Source organism: Antechinus flavipes, chromosome 2 (genome assembly GCF_016432865.1).
Source record: "Antechinus flavipes isolate AdamAnt ecotype Samford, QLD, Australia chromosome 2, AdamAnt_v2, whole genome shotgun sequence".
Classification (NCBI taxonomy): Eukaryota; Metazoa; Chordata; class Mammalia; order Dasyuromorphia; family Dasyuridae; genus Antechinus; species Antechinus flavipes.
Genome location: NC_067399.1, coordinates 652,878,534 through 652,904,100, shown reverse-complemented (window position 1 = coordinate 652,904,100; position 25,567 = coordinate 652,878,534). Strand labels below are relative to the sequence as shown.

The 25,567-nt window shown below is 41.6% G+C and overlaps 1 protein-coding gene across 23 annotated transcripts in view; it reads right to left on the bottom strand.

The window, feature by feature from the left end:
• The window catches only part of PSTPIP1 (proline-serine-threonine phosphatase interacting protein 1), a 91,259-nt gene extending 66,266 nt beyond the window's left edge, over nucleotides 1-24,993 (bottom strand). For all 23 annotated transcript variants that reach the window (XM_051982457.1, XM_051982456.1, XM_051982458.1 and 20 more), the window contains exon 1: nucleotides 24,562-24,993. In XM_051982457.1, the coding sequence (XP_051838417.1) occupies nucleotides 24,562-24,594 (33 nt within the window). In that variant the 5' untranslated portion in view covers nucleotides 24,595-24,993. The remainder of the gene's footprint in view (nucleotides 1-24,561) is intronic.
• Nucleotides 24,994-25,567: the final 574 nt, after the last annotated feature.

Below are 25,567 nucleotides of genomic sequence, written 5' to 3'. Positions count from 1 at the left end.
CAATAAAAAGAAGCAGGTGCTTTTTTTCTGGAACTCTCTTGATTTCTTCATAATCCAGCAAATGTTGACAATTTGGTCTCTAGTTCTCTGCCTCTTTGAAAATTAGTCTACTCTCAGCCCCTTTTGTAGTGGCAAGGAACTGGAAACTCAGTGGATGCTCTTCAGTTGGGGAATAGCTGAATAAGGTATGGTATATGAATGTTATGGAATATTATTGTTCTATAAGAAATGATCAGAAGGATGATTTCAGAGAGACTTTGAGAGACTTATATGAGCTGATGCTAAATGAAGTGAACATTGTACATAGGAACAATAAGATTATGTGATGATCAATTGTGATAGGCTTGGCTATTTTCTTTCTTTCCTTTTGCTGAGGCAATTGGGTTAAATGACTTGCCCAGGATCACATAGTTAGGAAGTGTTAAGTATCTGAGACCATATTTGAACTCAGGTCCTTCTGACTTCAGGACTGGTGATTTATCCACTGTGCCACCTAACTACCCCAAGGCTTGGCTATTTTCAATGATGAAATGATTCAATGAAATAGACTTGTGGAGAGAGTCATCTGCATTCAGAGAGAGGACTATGGGGACTGAATGTAGAGTACAACATTGTTTTTCACCTTTTGCTGTTGTTGTTATTGTTGTCATTTGCTTGCTTGTTTTTTTCTCATTTTTTTCTGTTTTGATCTGATTCTTTTGTGCAGCATGATAAATGTGGAAATATGTTTAGAAAAATTGCATATGTTTAACCTATATTGGACTGCTTACTGTCTAGGAGAGGGGGAAGGAGAGGAGAGAGGAAGAAAAATTTAGAACACAAAGTTTTGCAAGGGTTAATGTTGAAAACTGTCTTTGCATGTATTTTTAAAGAATAAAAAGCAATTTTTTTAAGAAAGAAAAATTAGCTTATTCTTCTGGTCATTCTCAATTCACATACTGCTGAAACTTTGCTTGCAGAATCTTAAGCATAACTTTCTTGGCATATGAAATAAATGCAATTGTTCAGTAATTTGAACATTCTTTGGCATTTCCCTTCTTTAGGAATGGGATGTAAACTTATTTTTTCCTATCCAGTGGCCACTCTTTTGTTTCCAAATTTGCTGGTATTTTGAATGTTCAGCACTTTAACAGCATCATCTTTTAGGATTTTAAATAGCTTAGCTGGATTTTCCATCATCCTTACCAGCCTTATCATTAACAAAGCTTCCTACGGCCTACTTACCTCTTATTCTCCAGGATATCTGGCTCTAGATCAGTAACTACATCATTGGGTTAAGATTTTTCTTATATAGTTCTTTGGTATATTCTTGTCACCTCTTCTTAATTTTATCCACTTCTGTTAAATCCCTACCAGTTTTGTCTTTTATCATGCTCAGTTTTTCATGCAACTTTCCCTTGATAGCTCTAATTTTCTTTTTAAAATCTTGTGTTTTTTCTACTCTTTTTTTCTTCTATTTCTTTGCATTGTTAGTTTAAGAAATCTTATTCTTGCTATTTTCTAGAATTTTGCATTCATTTGAATATATCTTTTACTTTCTCTTTCCTTCCTTCTTCAGCTATTTATTTGTAAAGCCTCAATAGACAGCCATTTTGCTTTCTTCATATTTTGTTGCAACCTCCTATACAATATTGCAAACCTCTCTCCATAGTTCTTCTGGCACTCTATCTACCAGATCTAATCCCTTAAATCCATTCATCACCTCTACTTCATATTCATAAGGATGTTAATTTAGATCATATCCATGTAGTCTAGTTATTTCTAGATATCGTAAGCCTTCAGAGAACTGGTCAACTTTGGCCTCTTTGGTTGAAGAATATAGTTGTATTACTGTCAATTTTTTGAGGTTTTTTTTTTCAAATTGTACTCCAACATTGCTTTCCTCATCCTTTTATTGACTATGAGGGCTATTCTGTGTCTTCTAAGGAATTTTTCCCACCACAGTATATGTGATGATCATCTGATCTTTCTTTCCATTTAAGTTCACTGACATGTGGATGTCAATGTTTATTTAATCTTTCTGTGTTCTTTTTGACCCTTATCCACCCTTATCCACCTTATTTTGGTCCATAGATATTACATTCCAGGTTTCTATGCAATATTAATCGTTACAGAATCAGACTTTCTTTTTGTCACCAGATGCATTCACAGTTGAGTTTCCTTTCAGCCTAGACACTTCATTAATACTGGAACAATTTGTGGTTAGGTCAGTTCTTCCCCAGTAGCATATTGTTCACCTTCTGGCTTGAGGGGCTCATCTTCCAATGTCACTTCTTTTAACATTTTAGTACTGTACATGGAATTTTCTTGGCAAAGGTACTGGAGTATTTTACCAATTCATTCCCCACCAGATCACCTTTTATCAGAACTCTTCACTATAATTTGTCCATCTTTGGCAACCCTACACAACAGAACTTCTACTTTCATTGAACTATACAAGTCCCTCTAACCCAAAAGACAGTTATCCAGAAATGTTCTACTACCAACTATCAAATATAAACTCCTCTGGTATTTCAAGTTCTTCACAACCTGCTTCTTCCATTCTCTTAGACTTTATTTTCTTCCATGAATTCCATGATCCATTTATACCAGTCCATTTGTTGTTCCACAATGCCCCATTTCCAACTCTGGGTTTTCATTGGCTGAAATTCTTGAGATGCGCTCTACCCCCACTTCTGCCTGTGAGTTTCCCAGGCTTCCTTCAAGATTCATCTCAAATCTCACCTTCTCTAGAAAACTTTTCCCAGTTCTTCCACATTCTAGTTCCTTTCCTTTTGAGATTACCTTCCATCTACCAATATCTACCTGATAGGTATCCAGTTATTTTTATGTTGTTTCTTTCATTAGAAGATGAGCTCCTTACAGAAAGGAATTGTTTCTACCTTTTTCCATATCCCCTTAACACAATGCCTGGAATATAGTAAATATTTAATAAATGCTTGCTGAAGCTTTTGAAACAAAAATTCACCATTTTGACAAAAAATACTGGAAAACTGAAAAACAGTATGACAAAAACTCAGTATAGACCAACATCTCACATTGTATAGCAAGATAAAGTCAAAATGGGTACGTGATTTACCCATCAAGGTGATATCATAAGCAAAATAAGACAGCATGGATAATTTATCTGTCAGATATATGAATAAAGAAAGAATTTAGAACCAAAGGAAATAGGAAAGCATTGCAAACTGTAAGATAATTTTGAAAATTAAAAAGTGTTTGCATGAACAAAATCAATGTAACCAAAATTAAAGGGAAAACAAAAACGGAGAGAAGTTTTTGCAACAAGTATTTCTGATAAAGGCCTCATTTCTCAAATATATAGAGAACTTAGTCAAACTAATAAAAATATAAGTCATTCCTTAATTGATAAATGATGAAAGAATATGAACAGGCAGTTTTCATACAAAGAAATCAATGCTATCTATAATCACATGAAAAAATGTTCTACTTGTCCAACAACTACTTGTTGGAGACATGCTAATTAAAACAACTTTAATGCAAATTTACTTTAATTAACTTAAAACAACTTTAATGCTAATTAAAACGATTTGTAATGGCAAAGAACTGGAAACTGAGTGGATGCCTATTGATTGGGGAATTTCTGAATAAGTTATGACATATGAATGTAATGGAATATTATTATTCTATAAGAAATGATAAGCAGGCTGATTTCTTTTTTATTATTATAGCTTTTTATTTACAAAATATATGCATGGGTAATTTTTCAACATTGACCCTTGCAAAATCTTCTGTTCCAACTTTTCCCCTCTTTCCCCCGCCCCCTCCCCTAGATGGCAGGTAGTTCACCACATGTTAAATATGTTAAAGTATATGTTAAATACAATATACGTATACATATTTATACAGTTATCTTGCTGCATAAGGAAAATTGGATCTAGAAAGAAAGAAAAAAACCTGAGAAGGAAAACAAAAATGTAACCAAACAATAACAGAAAGAGTAGAAATGCTATGTTGTGATCTACACTCACATCCCATAGTTCTCTTTCAGAGTGTAGCTGATTCTCTTCTTTACTGAACAAATGGAACTGGTTTGAATCATCTCATTGTTGAAGAGAGCCACGTCCATCAGAATTGATTGTTGTACAGTCTTGTTGTTGCCATGTATAATGATCTCCTGTTCTGCTTATTTCACTCAGCATCAATTCATTTAAGTCTCTCCAGGCCTTCCTGAAATCATCCTGCTAGTCATTTCTTATATAACAATAATATTCCATAACATTCATATACCATAACTTTATTCAGCCATTCTCCGATTGATGGGCACCCATTCAGTTTCCAGTTTCTGGACACTACAAAGAGGGCTGCCACAAACATTTTTGCACATGTGGGTCCTTTTCCCTTCTTTAAGATTTCTTTGGGATATGAGCCCAGTAGAAATACTTCGGGGTTAAAGGGTATGCACAGTTTGGTAACTTTTTGAGCCTAGTTCCAAATGAGCAGGCTGATTTCAGAAAAGCCTGGAAAGACTTACATGAACTGATGCATGATAAAGTGAACAGAACCGGGAAAATGTTGTAAACAGGGACAGCAAGATTATATAATGATCAACTTTGACGAACTTGGCTCTTCTCAGCAATGCAATGATTCAAGATAATTTCAATAATCTTGGGATGGAAAAAGAAAGAGAACTAAGAACCTAGAACCCAGAATGTTATCTAGAAGAGGCAGTGTAACCTTGTCACAGATGGAGAAACTGAGTGGGATGAAGCACTACCCCACAGATGGTGAGCTTGCTAATGATGTGTTTCTCTTCTAATTCAATTATAAAATTCTAATTCTCTTGTCCTCCTTTTGATCATAATCTAGCACTCATCTGGTCCCACACTAGTCTGCAGCTCTCTCTGTTTTCCAGGTCATGAACTCATGGGAGTTCAGAGTTGGAAGGGACCTTACAGAGGATCTAACCCCTTACATTCAGCCTCTGCTTGGAGCTCTCCATTGAGAGTGAAATTGCTACTTCTCAGAGAAATTTTTTGTGGGAGTCTTATTCCCCAATGGTGGTCCCAAGACCTCCTCCTTTTCCTGATTCCCCTTAATATAGTCAAGCACAAGCCTGTGTATACAGTATGTGCTCCATAAATACTCAGAATGAATTAGACTGAATTGAATCCTAATTGGATGTTTTGGGTGATTTGAGAGGAACATTTCTTCAAAAAGCAAGAGTCCCTTCCCTTTTTTCACCTTCCTCTTCTTCCTCTTCACCTTCCTCTTTTTTCCTCTCTCCCTTTCTGCTTTTAGCTAAGTAGAGGCAGAACAGGAAATAATAGCTCACTTGGCAACCAAGGAGGGGAATTTGCTCTGCACCTTTCTGTTCTTTCAGCACCTTGATTCCTACATGGAAGCAGTTTTGATTTTCTTCAATCTCAGTTCCAATTTACTCTAAGGCTACATACACACTTCTAACAAGTAAGATTATCTAGTCTCCAAGGCTATTTGTAGGATCAGCTAAGAAGAGGGAAGGAAGTTGCATTAGTAACAGTAGATACAAAAACAAGTAGGCAGCTCAGTGTATAGTACCCTGGTCCTGAAGTCAAGAATGACCTTGCACATTAACCAGCTATGTGACTCTGGGTAAGTCACTTAACCTGGTTTTGCCTCACTTTCCTAATCCATAAAATGGAGATAATAATAGCACCTCCCTGCCAAGGTTGCTATGAGGATCAAATGAAATACTTTGTAAAGCACTTAGCAGAGCACCTGGCACATAATGAATGCCATATAAATGTTAGCTGTTATTATTACTCAATAACAACCAGATACAATAATCTTATAAATACAGCCATCAACAGCTAATTAAGAGCCTTGCTAAACTAGCTCAAAGCCCTTCCAGCACCTTGCTTGCTGAGTGTCTGAGCCCCCCTTAACTAAGACCTTTCTTTTAAGTGGCTCAAGCTGGACCTAGATCATCACTGGAGCTGTTCAAGCCATTGATTAGTGAACAGAAAGACAGGAAATAGGGTGACCATTTCTATATTTTGCATTGTGAGAACAGGTCTTTTGCAAACCACACCAGCTCAAGATACCACCACCGCACTCCTGGACAATTGCAGCAGCCTCCTCCTGGGTCTCCCTGCCTCCACTCTCTAAACCAGTCTCTTCCACACAGCCACCACAGCGATGCTCCTGTGGCATAGGTCAAGAAGCTCCAACAGAAAGCTCCCCATTGTCCCCGAATAAAATGCAGAATAAAACTGAATAGTTTTCACCCGGAAGCCCATTGGTAGTCTGGCTCTTGCCCATCGTAGCAGGCTATTCAGGCGCCTAAACCTGAGGCAATTGTCTTGCATGCTGTCCCTCCTTTCAGCCTTCCCTAAGCCGAGGCTATCCTTCATACTTGGACTGCTCCTCTTTCTCACCTTCAACTCTTGGAACCCTTGGCTCCCTTCAAGGTTCAACGCAAGTACCACCTTCTTCAGGGAGTCCTCTCTGATTGCCCAGGTTTTAGTACATACATACCAGCCCATCACTTCATATATATTTTGTATATGTGCTCTGCTTTCTGCTCTATGAATATATTGCATCTTACTCCTCTTCTTTCCCCCCTGGAGAATGCAAGATCTTTGAGGGAAATAGTTATAGAATTTTTGTCTTTTTGACCCTAGAGCACAGAGTTTGGAACATAGAGATCACTTAATAAATTCTTACTGATCCATCAATTGATTGAACAGGATATAGTGAAAGGGAAACCAGATTTCTAGCAGGAGACCTGGGTTCAAGTCCCAACCCTGACTTGGGACTACGTGATCTTTGACAAATCATTTCTTCTCTGACTCCCTGCTGCTTCCTCATTTTACAAAGGGGGCAAATATTCGTGCCATTACATCTACCTCACAGGCTTGCCATGAGTGCAGTACTCCATATGCCATAAAGTGTTATCAATATAATTTCGAATCCAATTGTAATGTAATCCAAGACAAGTTGGTTTTCTCTCTTTCATGAAGTGAGAAGGTTGGTCTGGATCGTTTCTATGGTTCCCTCCAACTTTCAGTCTGTGATCCTACAAATTTCAATCTCTGGTCTCAACTTTTTTTTTTTTTGCCTTTCTTTCCCATTAGAGAACAACTTATCTACTCTTGGAACCTTCACTAGGGGTAGAACTGGGACTTACTGGAGAGTTTTAGGGAAATTTTCTTCCTGGGGTGATACTTCCCAGATATGGTGTTCTGTCTGCTCCCTCCCTTAGGAGGGTGGAGGGGAGGATGGGTCTTTGGGAGAAGACAAGATGAAAAGGTAACAGAGTAGACAAGAAAGGCATAAATCAGACCACTCTCCCTTCCAAAAAACTGGATAGTACAGTGGATGGAGAACTGGATCTGAATCAGAAAAGCCTTATTTCCAATTTGGCACTTACTAACTGGGTGACCCTGGAGAAATCTGTTTACCTCAGTTTCCTCATCTGTAAAATGGAGATAAGAAAACTTTTCAGTTTCTCCTTTGCTTCAATTTTTTATTTGTAAAATGGGGATAATAATAACTGTTATCTTCCATGATTGCTATAATGATCAAATGACATACTATTTGTGGTGTATTTAATATAAAGCTGGCCACATAGTAGGAGATTAATAGATGCTTATTTTCTGCCTTCCTTCAGGAGGCCAGACTGACTTTTTTTTAATAGTTTTTTTTTATTTTTCAAAATACATGCAAAGATAATTTTCAACATTCACTCTTATAAAACCTTGTATTCCATTTTTTTCTCCTCCCTTCTTTCCACCCCCTCCTTAGACAGCAAGCAATTCAATACAGGTCAAACCTGTACAATTCTTCAAAACATATTTCCACATTTATCATGATGTTCAAGAAAAATCAGATCAAAAAGGGAAAAAAAGAGAAAATAAAGCAAGCACAAAACAACAAAAAAGGTAAAAATACTATGTGGTCATCCACATTCAGTCCCCACAGTCCTCTCTGGATGCAGAGGGCTCTCTCCCTCACAAGTCTATTGAAATTGCCTTGAATCACATTCCTGTTGAAAAGAGCCCCATCCATCACAGTTGATCGTCGCATAATCTTGTTGTTAGTATACAATGTTCTCTTGGTTCTGCTCACTTCTCTCAGCATCAGTTCATGTACGGGGCAGACTGACTTTTGTATGTGACTCCAAGTTCTCCTGAATTCTTTTGCTCAAATGAACAATTCCCACTGATGGCTCTCATTTCTACCATGTCCATACAAAGCTTTTCTACCCCCTTGGACTCCCAGCTATCATCTCCAGCTTCCCGTTCTTCTCTCCTTAGCTCATTTATTCATTTTTATGACTTTATCTAGTATCCATGCACTGACAGCCCCCAAGTCTCCAGTCCTATATTTTTACCCAAACTCCAGTCCTGAATTTCCAGCTGCTCACAGAGAACATCCCAAAAAGGAAACAGAACTCAGCATGTCCAAAAGCAAACTCATCATCTTTTCCCAACCAGCTTCTCTCCAACTTCCTCATCTCAACTGGTAATATGAAATCTCTTCCCAGTCATTGAGCTAATAATAGTTCCCCTGTGTCAAATATGTGAACACTTAATATTTGTTTGAATTTAAAAGTGTCTTTACAGTTTACAAAGCACTGGCCTTATAAGCATTCCATGAATATCTCTGATTTACAGATGGGTAAACTGAGGCATTGAGAGATAGAGTGATGTGACACTATTGAATCATCTTCTATCCCTCCACATTCATCATTCTCAATATTCGATTTATAATTAAGTTTCATCTAATATTTCTTCAGAATGTCTTTGTCCTTTTCTATATCTCAGTCACTGTCTGATTCTCATATCCTTAGGTAATCCAAGAATCTGAGTACTTTCAGTTCCCTAATTCTTTAAATGTTTTATATTTTCCCCTCTTCCTATTGTTTTGCGATATACTCAAGAGTCTCCGGTCACCAGAGCCAGACTCATAAAAGATAAATGAAGTTCTAGACTTTGTGATCAACTTTCTGGATGCTGAAACAGAACAAGGAGATTCTGCCCTGACTGCCTCTCCACAGCACCAAAACTCAGGAGGAGCCATCTGGGTGTTGCACTAGGATGCTGACATGGAGGGCAATTCACTACACTTTCAGTTCTTTAGAGGCATAGAAAGCACGTCTCTTTAAATCCTTCTTCCCCTGCCCCTACCTCATGGCAGCCTCTCCAACCAGGGACCTCATGGTGTCCGAGGATGTCCAGCTCTCATCACACACACAACCAAGATCAAGGCATGTTTTATGCTGCTTTCTGGAGGCACCAAGATTGCCAATTAGTGTTCTAAGTCTCAGCTTGTCTGTAGTGCCACAGAAAAGACTGAAAATAATTAAATGCTCTCATGGAGCTCTGAGAAGGCAAGAGCTAATTATGCACATGATAAAACCTGTTTTTATATGACTTCTCAGGAGGACAGTTAGAAAAGGCCAGAAAGGGGCTAGTGACCACTGAGAGGAGCTCAAATTAGAGGCCATAGTTAGGCACTCTGACCACTATGGGCAATATAGAGAACCAGGAAGCAATTCATTTACACAAAAATAAAAGCAAAAGAAATCATGAACTATAGTTCAAAGAGAAATTCTCTTGCTCTTCTCTCTGCTGGAAAATGTCCAGAGGAAGGCAAATAGGATGTTCAAAGGCCTTGCGAGGGTCCCTTAAAGGAACAGGAAACGTTTAGTAGAAAGGACAGCTGTGATGGTGATCATGTGGAAGGTTGGACTTCTGCTTGGTCCCAAGGGGCAGGAGAAGAATCAATGAAGGGATTCACATTAATAATGGCTAGCTTTGAGGTTGAATTTCTACTAAACTCAGACCAGGTCCTGCACTCATTCCCACAGAGACAAGGAGGACTATGGTAGACCCTCCTCTCCTGATTGTGAGGGAGCTGAGACAAATCTGCAATATGAAATCGAATAGAAGGGCTTAGGAGAGGCACGGATTATGGGAAGGGCAGTGGAGTGAAGGAATCAGAAAAAGTGTAACAGAGTTAGCATCTGATTTGGGTCTTGGAAGAAGGAAGGAAGGTCAACAGCCAAATTGAGGACTTGGAGAAAGTCTATTCCAGGCCCAGGGGACAGTGCTGAAGAAGGGTGAAGAGTCAGGAGACCTGGATTCCAGTCAGAACGCCTTCCTATAGCAGGGTTTTGCCTCCCTTCTCTCCAGATTGTCCTATATGTGGAGGCCAAAGTCATCTTTTCAAGGTCCAGGACTAATGTCATAACTGCCCTGCTCAAGCATCTCTGGTGGTCCCAGGGGTGAATGGAAGCTCCTTAGTTCCATATCAAAGGCCTTTCATAACCTATTTCCAATGGGTATTTCTGGCCTTAACTCACAGTTTCTCTTTAAACAAGCTACAGTACATTGTGATGATCTTGGGTCCCCAAATCTTGCCCTCTGCTGTCTCCATTCATTGACACAGGCCATCCCATGCCTGAAACAAGCTCCTCTCACTACCCGTTAACTGTTTAACTACCAGTTAAAATCAAGCAAGAATTTATTAAGCATTTAATTAAGCACTTAAGCAATACCAGGCCCTGCTGTCCTAAGCCCCGGAGGCACAGATAAAGGTGAGAGAGCGTCTAAATCATGGACCTCATGAGAAAAAGCAAAAATAATCAAGATGCTCTTGTTCTAATGGGGGAGAAGACATGAGAATGATCAGGTATTTGCAGGCAGACCCAGAGGAGAAGAAGGTTCAGGGATGGAAGGTGATTTCAGAAGAAAAGGCTCTGGTTGGTCTCCGGGATGGAGGGCAGAGGAAGGGAGAGGAGAAAGAAGGGGGGATTTGAGTTGGGTCTTGAAAGGAGGCATTGAAGCATGATGGACAGCCAGTGCCAGGTATGGAAGTGGGAGGTGGAGGGTCAGGTAGGAAAAGCCAGCAGTAGACCAGGAAGACTGGACCACAGAGCACGTGGGGGAGATGGAAAGGCTAGGCTGTGAGGAGGACTTTATATTTGACCTGGAGGTAATAAGGAAGCATTGAATCACTCTTCCTTCGAGTCCCAGCTGGGAGAAGCCTGCTCCAGGAGGACTCCCCTGACTCCCCCAGCAAAAGTGAGCCCCGCCTCCTTGGATTTTCTTGAGTATTTTGTCCCTTTCATAGTCTCCATTCTAACTTGTCAATGTCATATTTTTCTTAGGAGAGTGTAAGCTCCACGAGGGCAGGGACTGTTACTTTTCAAGTATGCTTCCTTAGCAATAAGCACAGAATAAGCCCTTCACGTAGATCCCTTATAGTTTGAGTTGAACTTGCCATGTAGCCTAAGCAAGTCATTTAAAGTGTCTAGGAAGCTTGACAAGTAGGAATAATAATAGCAATGTCCTTCCTAACCCCGGAGGATTCACGGAAAGGCCTTTAAAAAGAGACATGGGAACTGATGCTGAATGAAATGAGCAGGACCAGGAGATCATTATATATACTTCAACACCGATATGTATGCTGATCGATTCTGATGGACGTGGCCATCCTCAGCAATGAGATGAACCAAATCAGCTCCAATAGAGCAGTAATGAACTGAACCAGCTACACCCAGCGAAAGAACTCTGGGAGAGGACTATAAACCCCTACATAGCATTTGCAATCCCTCTATTTTTGTCCGCCTGCATTTTTGATTTCCTTCACAGGCTAATTGTACAATATTTCAGAGTCTGATTCTTTTTGTACAGCAAAATAACTGTTAGGACATATATGCTTTAACATACTTAACATGTATTGGTCAACCTGCTATTGCGGGGAGGGGGTGGGAGGAAAGAGGGGACAAATTGGAACAAAAGGTTTGGCAATTGTCAATGCTGTAAAATTACCCACGTATATAACTTGTAAATAAAAAGCTATAATAAAAATTTTTTTTAAAAAGAGAGAGAAAGACATGGGGACAAGCAGGCATCTTCTCCTTTTCTCTCCTCCTACTCATATGCATATCCAGGAACTTGCCTACAACTTGACCACATGAGAAAACCCCATGAACTGGATTCCACTTCCTTCCCTTCAGAGGGCTCCCTCTGATTGGCACCGGATCTGGCCTCTGTTTCAAGGTTCCCGGGGTGATCTTTTTAAACACAGAAAAAAATTAGCCAACAACAAACTAATTTGGGCTATAACCACCAACTTCCTCTTCACGCAGGTCCCTGGAGAGGTTGGGGCTGACATCCTGTTGCCCAATAATATGTTGACCTGAAGCCATATGTGTCACTCTACTGGGAAACCTAGGTCACAAAAAGTCCCACAAGGTAGCAGGTCCAGAGTCCTGGACAGTAATGTCTCCAGTCTCATGATTGATCAGTCATGAGCCTTATCCAGTTGATTCATCCTGGGGACAATCTAAAGGTGCCTAGGTTCTAACAGGGCGCTGAAAAGGCTGTTCTCTCCAATGAACCTCCAGAGTATAAAATGGTGCCATTTCTAAAGTTTATTGCGTCCCTGTCTTTCTGGACAGGGCTGAAGCTGCAGGGTTTTTTGTCACTTCCCAAGTATGATAATTTTCCTTTCAGAGACAAGAAGGAGGAGGAGGACTGGATAATCAGTGGAGCTGAATAGCATCTTTCCAAACCTCTTACTCCTGTGATCTGGTGACTCTAGTCTCCTGGAAGTTCCACCAACAAGACACTCCATCTCTCAGATCGAGGTATTCTATGGCTTCCCCATCCCCATGCCTGGGATGCTCCCCCTCCTCATCTGAATCTTCTGGCTTCCTGCAAGGCTCAGCTAAAATCCCATCTTCCATAAAAAGCCTTTCCCAAATCCTTTAGCCATCAGTGCCTTCCCTCAGTTAGCTGTCTACATGTTGCCTCCTTCATTAGATAGGGAATTCCTTGATGGAAGGATTGATCTTTTAGTCTTTACATCCCCAGGGCTTAGTTACTATGGAGCTGGCACATAGTTCATGTTTGATAAAGGCTTGTTGACTTGATCTGCCTTAACTCGTGTATTTACTAGTGTATAGTATTGATAATCCTTGTAAAGTTGAATTTTAGGAAGGTGTTTCTATTTTTTATGTACTAGGAAACTAGGGGGCAGTCTTATGCATGGACTTCATTCTATTAAGATTGGATGAATTTACTTTTAATGTGAGAGGAAACTGAGTTGTTCAGAACACTTTAAAATTATTTTGTGAATTTCTACATTTACATGTATAGCATAGTCAACAGACATTTTTAAAGTGCCTACTTTGTGCCATTTTTAAAGTGCCTGCTTTATTAGGCTATCATAGCTTGTATTGTGAAATGTTCATATTCCCAGAATGCAAAGGGGTGTGGTGTGTGTGTGTGTGTGTGTGTGTGTGTGTGTGTGTGTGTAAGACTGTGATTGGTAAGAAAATTTTCTGGGAAGAAGAAAAAAGAAGAAAGTTTGGGAGGTGCAGAGTTTGAATGGTTGATGGACATTGAGCAGGAGACCTTCTAAGCAATTCTATTTCTGAAATAGTAGAAAAAACAAAGGACGTGGGAATCAAAAGACCTGTATTCAAATCTTGGCCACCTGATAAAGCATGGTATAAACCTGAGTTCAAATCCTGTCTCCAAAATACATCTACTGTATGGTCTTGGGCCATCGATTTCTTCTCTCTGCTCCCCAGGACTTTCTTAGTTGTAGAGCAAACACTGATTCCTTGGTAGGGTGAGTTTCCTCCTTGGAAGTTGAATTTAACCTCTACTAATGAAATCACTGGTCCAGGCCTTCCAAAAAATCATCTTTAATATCTAAGACTTTTAAAGAAATAAACATTGATTATCTAAAGGCCTCATATGGGCCCCCACCAGAGAATGGTCACCCCACCATTAATTTGGGATTCACTTGCCTGAGTGGGCAATAGAATTGCTCTCCCCAGAAATGAGGATGGAGATTCTCTCCAGTGACCAAATAGCTCTACCATGACCTGAAGTTAATGGGGCAGGCTCTCAGAAAATTGCAATATCAGAAATATAGTCCAGGGTCTTTCTAAAATCTCTTATCATCACAGACTCACTAGTACTAGAAGGCTGACTCCATCCTCAGTCTCCTGCCCTGAATCAAGGGCAGGTGCCAAGCTTAGCTCCATAACACAGACACCTGGGGGAGAGAGAGTTCAGATTGAAGCCACCAAGTCCTCTGACCACCTGCCTGTGGGTCACTATGCCAAGTGAAAGACACAGAAACTTAGTGCCATCAGAGAAGTCCCCCGGGAACTCTACAATACAGCTGTACTGTAGGCTCAGTATGGGTGAATCAGCACTGTGATGGGGCTACCAACAAGGCTGATGAGATCTTGGACTGCATTTAAAGAGCATGACATCCAGGAAGAAGGAAGAGATGGTCTCATTGTGTTGTGCCCTCTCTGTGCCCCTTAAGTGCTGCATTAAGTTCGGTTCTCATGATTCAAGTCATTGATAAGGAGAGCAACCAAGACAGTGAAGTGCCTTGGGACAATATCCTAAGAAGATTATTTAAAGGAACTAGGAATGTTTTGTCTAAAGGACGGAACCTCAGTAGGGATAGAACTGTATTTAAATATTTGAAGGACTGGTATGGGAAAGATTGATGAGATTTGTTCTGTTGCTGCAAAGGGCAATCACAGGAATATTGGAAAGAAGACCAAAAGTCAAGGGAAAAGTTTCTTAAGAATGTGAACTATTCCCAAATGGAGTGGGCAGCCTTGAGGAGGATTAGATCTCACCTCTTTGGAGATCTCTTAGCACAGGCCAGGTGACTACTTATATTAAAGTGGGAAATCCTTTCAGATGTAGGTTGAACTATATGACAAACGAGTTCACTTCTGTGAATTCTGTGATTCCAGTATAGCTGGATTTAAAGGTCTCTAGAAACAATTGAATCTAACCAAAGACTCTTCCACTCTGGGCCAATGTAATGAACTAGCTGAAGCGGGAACAGTTCTTTCCACCCTTCCCCACTCCCCTTTAAAAGTTCTTGTTCTAAGCCATCTCTGTTCTCTAAAGTGGCGAACAATGGAATTAAATTGTACCATCTCCACCATTTTCTATAGTCACAGGACAGAGCATTGTTATTAGCTTAGGCTCTATCTCTGGCCATGGTGCTGATACATATTGGGGGCAGTCTTTGACTGAACCTGTGCTCTCTTAGGGTCATCTTGCTCCAATTCTAACTCCCATTTTCAAATGGAATAGGGGAATAAAATCCTCTAGAGGAAAGAAAAATAGACTTAGATTGAGAAGATCCAGGTTCTACTACCTGTATCATAGTGAGGAGGTTTTTATGCAAAATGGAGATCTGTATATTGGTAATGATTACTCCATCTGGGTGAGGGCTTTATTAACCCAGAAATGTCTAGGAAGGGGTCACTTTTAGGGTTCAGTCCCTGACTCTACTCTAGCTGGACTCTAATCCAAATAATGCCACAGTTAGATTGCTGCTAGCTGGGGATAGAAGGAAATCTGGAGTGGGATGCAGGGAAGAAGAAGGTGGTGGTGGAAGGGTACTTGCATCATACAAGGTTGAGTCTGCATATTTTTTTAGAAGGACTATATAATAGACATTACAATTCAGTTTTATTTATATGTTATATATTTTTTACTCAATCCAAGATAGAGATACAAAATTCAAATAAGACATGCCTTCATGTCTTATTACAGCCTAATTGAGGGTACGCACAGATAAGCTGTGATACCCAGTATTTATAACAAATGCATTAAAGCAGTGAAAAACAGAAAGTGAAATGACATCTCAACAAGAAGATGACATTCTGTCAACCTCTAGTAGTTCACCATCTAAACTCTGATATTGAAAAAACAAACAAAAAAAAAAGTGAGGAGGCGGAGCAAAGTGAGGGGGCGGAAATCCCAAACACAGAAAAAAAAAGTCTCCTGTGGCTCAGAGAGGTCCACACAATCATAGATGTAGGATTGGAAGAAACATTTGAGGTCATCTGATCCAACTCCCGAACTTTACAAGGAAGGAAACTGAGGACCAGAGAACTGCCTTGCCTTGTCTGAGATCACATAGGTAGTAAACATCAGTGGTAGAATTTGAACCCAAAATACTTCTTACAACAAACCTATCCCCTTGCTCCCCATACCAATAGATCTTCTCTAAATCTGATAGAAGGTTGATGAAGGAAAAAAAGATAAATTATTTTGTCTCCTCTTAAAGCATAAATTCTGGACACCCCTAAAACACTGGAAAAGATCACACAAACTAAGACTGGGGAGAATCACAGAGGCCATCTAGTCTAAACACTGTGTTTTTTAATTTTTTCCAATGAGTGAAAATGTGTTTTCTCTTCTTTCCATACAGAGCCATTGGAAAAAGAAAAGCAAAACAAAACATTGTAAAATATATGCATGAATGTGGAAATATGTATAGAAGAAATGCACATGTTTAAATTATATTGGATTACTTGTTATCTAGGGAAAGAGGAGAGAAAAATTTGGAACACAAGGTTTTGCAAGGATTACTTGCTGTCTAGGGAGGGAAGGGAGAAAAATTGGAACACGAGGTTTTGCAAGGGTGAATGTTGAAAACTATTTTTGCATCTATTTTGAAAATAGAAAGATATTATGATTTAAATATATATGTATATATATATATACATATACATATACATATACACAATCTAACAAAACAAATTTCCTAATCTGCCATATCTGAAAACATATGTCTCATTCTATATCCTGAGCCCCTCACCTCTCCATCAGGAGCAGGCTTTCTCATCAGTCCTCTGAAATCAGTCCATTTTGCTCAAGTGCAGAAAGGTACTTGCCTAAGACCAAAGAGGCAAGAAGTCATAGTGGCAGAATTTGAACCCAGGCTCCAGCTTCTTTTCAGGGCACTACACAGCTTCTTTTGAGCAGGAGCCATCAGCAAACCAGGCAAATGTTGCCTAAGGACCCAGACTAACTACCAAAACTGTTGGAGACAGAGACTGGGAACTGTATTAGCCAAAGGAGGAAAATTATTTTGAAGATGGTGATGATGGTGATAATGATCTAATAACTAACTTGTAAAATTCCTGTGCTTTTAAGAATTTCTTTACAGATTTATGGAATGACTTTTATAAAGCATATTCCCTATAGCTTCCCCCACAATATAGTCAGTACGAGTAATATCAGACCCACTTTCCAGAGGTGGGGTTCAAATACACACCTATTGAGCCAAAATCTAGGATTCTCCCCAATCTTACAATGTCTTAGATCTCTGAGAAAAGGAACTGAAATGTTCTCAAGTGCCATTGGTAGTATACATTTTTAAGAATTTAAAGGAAAAATGTTTAAAGATTTTGCTGCAAAGATTTCATTGACATTGGACAGTCATTGGCTTGTCCCATAGCTGCCTTCCTAATTCTCTTTCATATCAGACATTCTAAAACTGCTATTCCTTTGTTTCCTCATCCTCCACCCAACCACCCCCTACACAGGCCAGCCAATGTCCTGATTCTGTCAGTTTATGTCTTGTCATTTGTCAAAGACAGCAGATAATAGACCACTTTTGGATACAAGAAAACCTGTATTCAAATCCCATATCTACCATATACTAACTCAGTCATTGACCTGGGCACATCAACTCTCAGCAACAATTCTCTAAAGCTTAAAAGTTGCAGAGTAGGGACCAACCTTTATGGGTAGAGGAACTGTCTACACTGGAGTTCCCTCTGCATAATAAACTGCAAATCTGGAACGAAACCAACTCACCTCTTCCATTGATTTTTTTCTATTCACTGCCCCTGGTCCTTGTTCCTCTTGCTTGTCTTAAAGCCTTCCATCTGATCTCTCTGTTTCTCCAAAAATAACCCAGTCTCTGACAAAATAATCTTCCTAAATCACAAGTCATTTTTCTGTTCAAAACCTTTCTTATATAATTTCAATAGACTTGGGATGGAGACTGTATGTAGATCAAATCATACCATATTCACCTTTTTTTTTTTTGGTTTACTTTTTTTCATGTTTTTTTCCCCTTTGGGTCTGATTTTTCTTATACAAGACAAATATGGAAATGCGTTTTAAGTATTGTACATATATAACCTATATCAGATTTCTTGCTGTCTTGGGGATGGAGAGATAAGAGAGAGAGAAAAAAAATTTGGAACACAAAATCTTAAAAACATGTTGAAGACTATCTTTACATGTTTGGAAAAATAAAATACTATTGAGGAAAAAACCTGTCTTGGCAGTCAAAAGTCTCCAAGATAAAATGCAACCGTGTTAGCCCAGTGTTCGAGATTCAGTCCAATCTGTCACCAACCAACCTTCATGCTCCTCAGATGCTGGATCTTCCCCTTAGCTGTTTGCTGGATTCTTCCTTGTCTTTGAATTCATGAAGTCTGCACTAAGCCTCTTAGAATCCTATCAGGAGTCCTTGCTCGGTTACCCCTTAGCTGATGGAGCTCTCTGTCTCTCTCCCTTCTTCCTCCTCCTCCTCCTCCTTCTCCTCCTCCTCCTCCTTCTTCTTTTTCTTTTCTCTCTCTCTCTCTGCTCCCTCAGATGTCCCTAAGCCCTCTGCCTGCCTCTTCTCTTGGCTGCCTCCATGTTCTTGAGTAGACCATGAATTGACAAAGCCACTCTACTTTGGGTTCCTCATCTGTAAAATGGGGCTAAACTTTCCACTGCTCACCTAACAGGGTATTGTGAAGAAGGAGCTTTGCAAACCTCTGAGTTCAATAGAAATGGAAGGCATCAGGGCAGCTAGATGATGTAATGAATAGAGCACCAGCCCTGGAGTCAGGAAAACCTGAGTTCAAATCTGGCCTCAGAAACTTGACAGTTCCTAGCTATGTGACCCTGAGCAAACTATTTAACCTCAATTCCCTCCAAAAAAGAGAAAGAAATGGAAATCATGTTTATTTTGGCCAGATTTAAGGATCCCAAGCTCTTCTTCACTAATTCAGTCTAAGGCTACAGCCTATAAGATTATGGCTTGTTTTTTGTGGTTGGGTCATTTTTGGCCCCTGGAGCCTTCCTACCCTCGGACCCCAAACTTTCTCCCATCCCTAAACTCTTCAAGGAAAGAATTCGAGGGTGTATGACCTTGTACTGGGGACCTTCTGCCCCCAAGAAGACATTCTGATTGTTCTTAATATGGCGGTGGGAGAGAAGAATAAGGAAGTGACTTTTACAGATAACTAAAGCTTTCTCCCTTACTTTTTAACATCTCTGGTTAAGCATCAAGGAGGGAAATCTTTTCTAAAGTTTTTGATTGTGATATGATAGCTAGGAGGCAGCATAGATTAAAAATTAGATAAAAATCAAAGGACATAACTGAAATCTCAAACCTGTCACTTCCCCCAAATCCCCAAATCTTCCCCTGTCACTTCCCCAAATCTTGGCCCTCTTGGGGCCTCAGTTTCCAAACTTGTACATGAAGTGGTTTTTCTTGGGACTCTCTGTGGTCCCTTCCGATCCCGAGAATAATAAAAGTTCACTGGATTTATGTGACTCAGAGCCCTTCACTTCCTCTTCCTGAGCCTCAGTGTTCACACCTATAAAATGAAGATATTGATCTTTTCACTGGCTGCCTCATGGGGCCGTTGGCAGGAATGTGTTTTGTAAACCAGAAGAGATTGTCAGCTAATATTGCTCCCTGATCACATCTTGCCCTCTTCTGCTCTCAAACACATGTACCAGCTGTCCCTCATGCCTGAAAGGCACGTTCTCCACTCTCTGAGAAAATCCTTCCCTTTTTTTAGGCTCTCTTGAGAGCTAGTCCCTCTGAGTTCTTATGCCTACTTTTTTTTTAGTTTTTCTGTGTCTCCTTTGCCGTCAGCTGGAAATCAGATATCATTATACCATAATATAAATATGTGAACACACCTGTCTGCAGCTCCGAGTCCTATTTCAGGTAAATATTAGACTAGATGGCCTCTATGATTCCTTCCAATTATGAGATCCAAAGTCTGTTCTAATGTACATGCTTCTTTTATGAGTTCAGTAGCAGGTGATTCACTGGTTATAATTGTGTGTAAAGAAAAAGTCAGTTAAATGTGGATCACAACATAGTATTTTCACCTTTTTGTTGTTATTTGATTGCTTTTTTCTTTCTCTTTTTTTTCTTTTTGGTCTGATTTTTCTTGTGCAACATTATATGTGGAAATACATATAGAAGAACTGCATATGTTTTACATATATTAGATTATTTGTTGTCTAGAGAAGGGGGTAGATGGAGAGAGAGAAAAATTTGGAATACAAAGTTTGATTTTTGTTGAAAACTATCTTTGCATGTATTTTGAAAATAAAAAGGTATTGTTTAAAAAAGAGAGAGAAAGAGTCAATAAACACCAAACGAGCCTTGGGGTCATTCAGGTGCAATCTGGGGTGCTCAGTCCTTTCATCTGTATACCTAAGAGGAGAGGAGTTTCCAAAGAGACTGAGGATCCTACATCTGGGATTGGAAAGGATCTCAGGAGCATCTAGCCCCACCTCCTCATACTACAGATGGAAAAACTGAGGAACATCTAAGAAAATCTAAGTTATATCCGCTTCTGGATACGTAAGGTTTGTAAGCCTTGAGGTTCTGTTATCATTGCTATCATTACTGTACATGATCATTTCAAACAACCCCAAGAGATGAAAGAACACAAATGCAAAAAAAAAAAAAAAACCTTCACATGTGAACCATATTTGATGCTGTATTTTTGTTGAGTGTGTGTGTGTGTGTGTGTGTGTGTGTGTGTGTGTTTGTGTAGTTGAGTACTATAGTCAGTACCTTATCTGATACTCACAAATACCTTGTGAGGTAGCCTGGAATACCTGATCTCCAGATGGACAAACCGAGACAAAGATTAACTCATGGAATCTCAGAGTTGGTTGGGATCTTATTGGTTATTTGACTTGTCTAAAGTTTGCTTTGTGGCTCGGCAAAGATATCCCACCTGGCTTCTTAGCTCCTAGCCAAAATATCAATCTTTGTAGGTCTCATTCTCCTGCACTATAAAAAAAGTCAAGCAAGGGTATATTGACTAAGAACTTGGTGCTAGCTTCTGGGAATACAAGACACATGGGAGTTTGCCCTCAGCAAACACAAAGTAAGATGAACTGGAGTTGTTACAGGAGTAATTGGGAACGATCTCATCTAGGAGGTAGCTCTGGAAGTTAAAATGAGGGAGGTGCTGTGATGTCTAAGGATCCCCCCCTCCCTTAGGGTCTCTCAGTGGATCAGAGCTCTTCTGCCCTCCATGGAGGAAAAAACATTCCAGGTGGTGACTCTGGAAGTTCCCAACGGCGCTTAGTCTAAGCTGTTCCTGTGAGCCAGTGGTGGGCACACAGGGGAGGAGTAAGCTCTGCAGCCCCCAGGGGGTGGGGATGTAGAGGAGGCAGTGGGAGCTCAGAGGAGGGTGGGGTTGCCAATACAGGAGGCTTCTCAGGAAGCTATTTCCGGCTGATTACTCAGATCTCACCACTACCTGCCACACCCTCCATCTTTGCCATTAAAAACAGCCTTTGGCTCTTCCAAGGACCCTGTAGCTGAATCCCACTCCCCATCTCATCATCGCCCACCAGATCTCTAGCAGGCAGCTGCCTTTCAGGTGCCCAAGCCAACCAGCCTTTGGAGCATCTTCAACTGGTCCCATCTCAAGAAACACAAAGTCCACCATGAGTTTAAAAAAATCAGCTAGGCATCTGTGTGTATAATAAATACCTTGTTCTGATGTCAGGATCTAAGAACTACGATTGCATTGAATCACCATTGAATCACCCCTCCCCCTCCATTTTTCAGATAAAAAAACTGAGGCACAGTGAAGCCATTTAGTAAGGTCACAGAACTAGTGTCTGACACAGGATTTGAATCCAAATCCTCATGATGCTGCTCAAAGAAATCTACTAAGACAAGCCATCCAAACTGCACAAGCCAGAAAGACTGCACTTCCCTTTCTCCCCCCCTAAGGGTGGACGGAACATTGACCTGATTTGATGTAAAGGGGAATTCTCATTCGGGTCAGATTGGGCTGATTGGTTTCAGAGGCTCCTCCCAACTCTGAGATTCTGGTGGACCACAGGTGCACTCTGAGCCAGTGGTAGGACCTGGCAATGGCCAAAACCCACATCATGTGGCTGCTGGATATTCCCCTCATCCTCCACCCTGGACAGCAGAGCCAGCTCTAAATGCCAAGCCTGGAAGGGTCAGAAGGGAAGCAAATGGACAGGGAGAGAGACCTGCAAGCTGCCAGGCTGGTCAGAGGAACTGGAGCCGTGTCAGTCCCAGGCAGGGTAGAGTTGGGGGGAGAGGGGAGGAGGAGAAGGGATTTATTCTCTCTTTCACTAGACTGTGAGCTCCTTAAGGATAGGAACTATCTTTTATCTTTTTTTTTTTTTATCCCCAGTACTTAACACAGTACCTGGTACATAGTAAGTGCTTATAAATGCCTATTGACTAGCTGGCACACAGCGGGGACTTAATAAATGACTATTAACTGGCTAGCACATACTAAGTACTTAAATGCTTGATTGTGACTGGCTGGCACACAATAGTGCTTAATAAATGTTTATTGATTGGTTGGCATATAGTAAATACTTAATGACAGCTTGAGGAGCGGCTGACTAATACATAGTAGACACTTAATAAAAGCTTACTGATCAAGTGTCGTACAATAAGTACTTAAATGCTTATTGAATGGCTGGCACATAGTGGCAATTTAATATATGTCCATGGAATGGCTGGCACATAGTAGGTATTTAATAAAACCTTAATGAATGAGTGATTATCACATAGTAGGCACTTAAAATATTTATTGATTGGCTAGCAGGTAGTAGTCACTTAAATGAACAATAAATGATTGACTGACACATGGTAAGCATTTAATAATTGCTTATTGACCTGATAGCACATAGTAGGCCCTTAATAAATGCTTGTGGACTTGAAGTAAATGGGAAAATCTCCTCAAAATTTCCCCAAAATGACAGTTCTCCCCAAAATAGAATAGAGACCCCCACTACTGGAAGTTTTCTGGCAGGGGCTAAGCAATCCCTTTCTGGGATGCTGTGGAGGTGATTCCCATACACGTTCCAGATGGACCAGAGGCTCTGGCAATGCCAGCCTTGGGGAAAGGCGTCCTATCCTCAGCTCCACTACCCAGTGCAAAGTCCACATTCTATCTTAATCAATACTCAGTCTTGCATGACCTCACTTTTCTGTGCCTCAGTTGTCTCATTTGTAAAATAAGCAGATTAGACTGGTCACCCTCAGTCCCTTCCAGCTCTGGGTCTATAAAGTGATGACATATATTGACAACAGCTGAAATCCACACAGGATTTTATTGTTTGTAAAGCCCTCTACTTAATGATCTCATTTGAGCCTAGAAAGAAACCTCAGATTCCATTCATTAGGTCAACCAGCATTTATTAAGTGCCTGCTGTGTGCTGGGTCCTGAGTTAAGCATTTCTGGGTCAATGGTGTTATTTTTCCTATTGAAGTTGTAAGATTGTTCCCATCGATAGGGATGAGGAAACAGACTCAGCTTACAACTTGAAGACTCCTGTTGAACTCAGTCTTCCTCAGTCCAAAACCAAGACCCTTGGGATACGGCCTCTCCTCTGAAATAAAGAAGCTTGTCCCTTCTAATTCTGGATTCTGTGATCCTCACTCCTCTAGCTTAGAAAGGAACCCCACACTAACCCTCCATCAGCCCAGTGCTGAGTCTGCAGTCCTAAAGACCTGAATTCAAATCCAGCCTCTGTCACTGTGTAACTCTGCAAGTCACTTAACTGTAAAATGGGATTAATAAGAGTACCCCTCCCTGCTCTTGTAAGGCTCAAATGAGATATTTATAAAGGGCCAGCTAGGAGAGGCTAAATTCTGCTCGTTTCCTCATCATTTCTCTTCTGCACCATGTATTACAGTCACCCCAGAAGCTGTTGAGCAGGCGGGATGCCTCAGCTCAGCCTTTTCCCCATGCTGGCCCCAGCCCGATAGGAGGCTGAGGCTTGTGGGTAACCTGGGGATTTTCTCCAGTCAGCACCTGGCCTTGACAGCTCACTGTTACCTTGTACCCTGGAAAATAGTCCCATCAGGGAGAGGAGGGAGGGCTGGGAGGGTGAGTCCAAGACAGATACAGAGAGATACACACAGAGACAGACACAGAGACATAGAGAGAAACAGAGACAGAGAGAAAGGAAGGGAGAGAGGAAAGAAAAGAGGAAGGGAGAGAGAGGAAGGAAAAGAGGGAGGATGAGAGAAAGAGAGGGAGAGAGAGGGGAGGGAAGAAAAGAGGGAAAGAGAGAAGGAGAGAGAGAAGAGGAGGAGGAAGGAAGAGAGGGAGGCAGGGAGGGAGGGGAGAAAGAAGGAGGGAAGGAAGGCAGGAAGGAGGGAGGGAGAGAGAGAGAGAAAGAGAGAACTCATAGCACTTGTTTGCCCTGGATGCTGACAAGAAGGCAGGAGAAAATGGTAAGAAATGTTGGACATTTAAGAAAAAAATGTCCGACTCAGACTTTCAGAACTCTGAGCCCTCTTCACCAAGAGGGATGAACAGGACTCTCATTGTTGCAGAAGCAAGAGGAAGCTGGGGGGGAGGAGGAGGATGCTTCTAAAGGGGGTCCTTTCCCTTCATTTTTTCACTTTAAAAAAATGCAGCTGGAAAGCCTGGGGAGGCAGCGGAAGGTGCCAGCCGGCCCTCCCGGGGGAAGAGGAGGCCACGCGCTCACTCACCCAAAAAGCATCTTTGAACTGCAGCTGGGTCATGGTGGGGCTCCTCGCCCGGCTCCCTCCGGAACCAGCAGAGCGGACCGCGGAGGGCCGGCCGGCCACGGGGGCGGGGGGCTGTGCTCGCGCCGGCCCTTCTGAGGTCTGGATGGAAACCCAGAGTGCACCGAAGTTGCAAAGGGGCTGAACCTGTTGGGACGGGTTTTGTTTGGGGTGAGGAGTCCAGAAGCTGCAGAAATGAGGAAGTGGGAGCTGCCTCTGATGTGAACCCCGGGCTGCCCCGGGCCGGCCCGCCACCTCCAACAGCTCTCCTCGAAGTGATGGACTCTCCGCCAGCCCCGAGTCCCAGGGCGGGCTCCCCCCTCCCAGGAGGGCAGGCGGGCCGAAGCCGAGGGCAGGAAAGGAGGCAGGAACTGGCCCGCAGGGCGGCTCCCCGCCCCCTCCCCCGCCCCCAGGCCGGGCCCCCAGCGGGGACCTGCTCTCTTGTCAGCTCTGGGGCTCCTTTCGAAACGCCGAGCGTCCCCACACAGGAAATGTGGCTTCTCGGATACCCTGCGCAAGCGGCTTTCCTTCGAGGCCCCAGCGGACTCAGGGAGAGCATTGCATGTCAACCGCTATCCCAGCCTGTCTGCTCTTAGCCCGGGGAGGCCCTGGGGCTGATGGGGCTGGGGGGGGGGCTACTGGCGTCTTCAGCGTATCCCCCCCCCCCCGGGCAGCAAGTGGAGCAGGGACGTCCCATCGGGATGATGGCTCGCGGGCGCAGGAGGAGGAAGGGTGCCCGCGGAGTGGCACCCCAAGTCTAGAAAGGGGGAGGACGGGGCAGCCCTCCTATTTTACAGACAGGACAGTGAGACCCACAGATAAGGGAAGGAATTTGCCTAAGGCAGCCCCTGGGGCTGGACCCCAACAACAACTGGGTCCAGCAACAGCAACAACCTTAGTATATACAATTATATATTTATACAGTATATATATGACATATTATATATGTAAGTACTTGACCAGCATTATC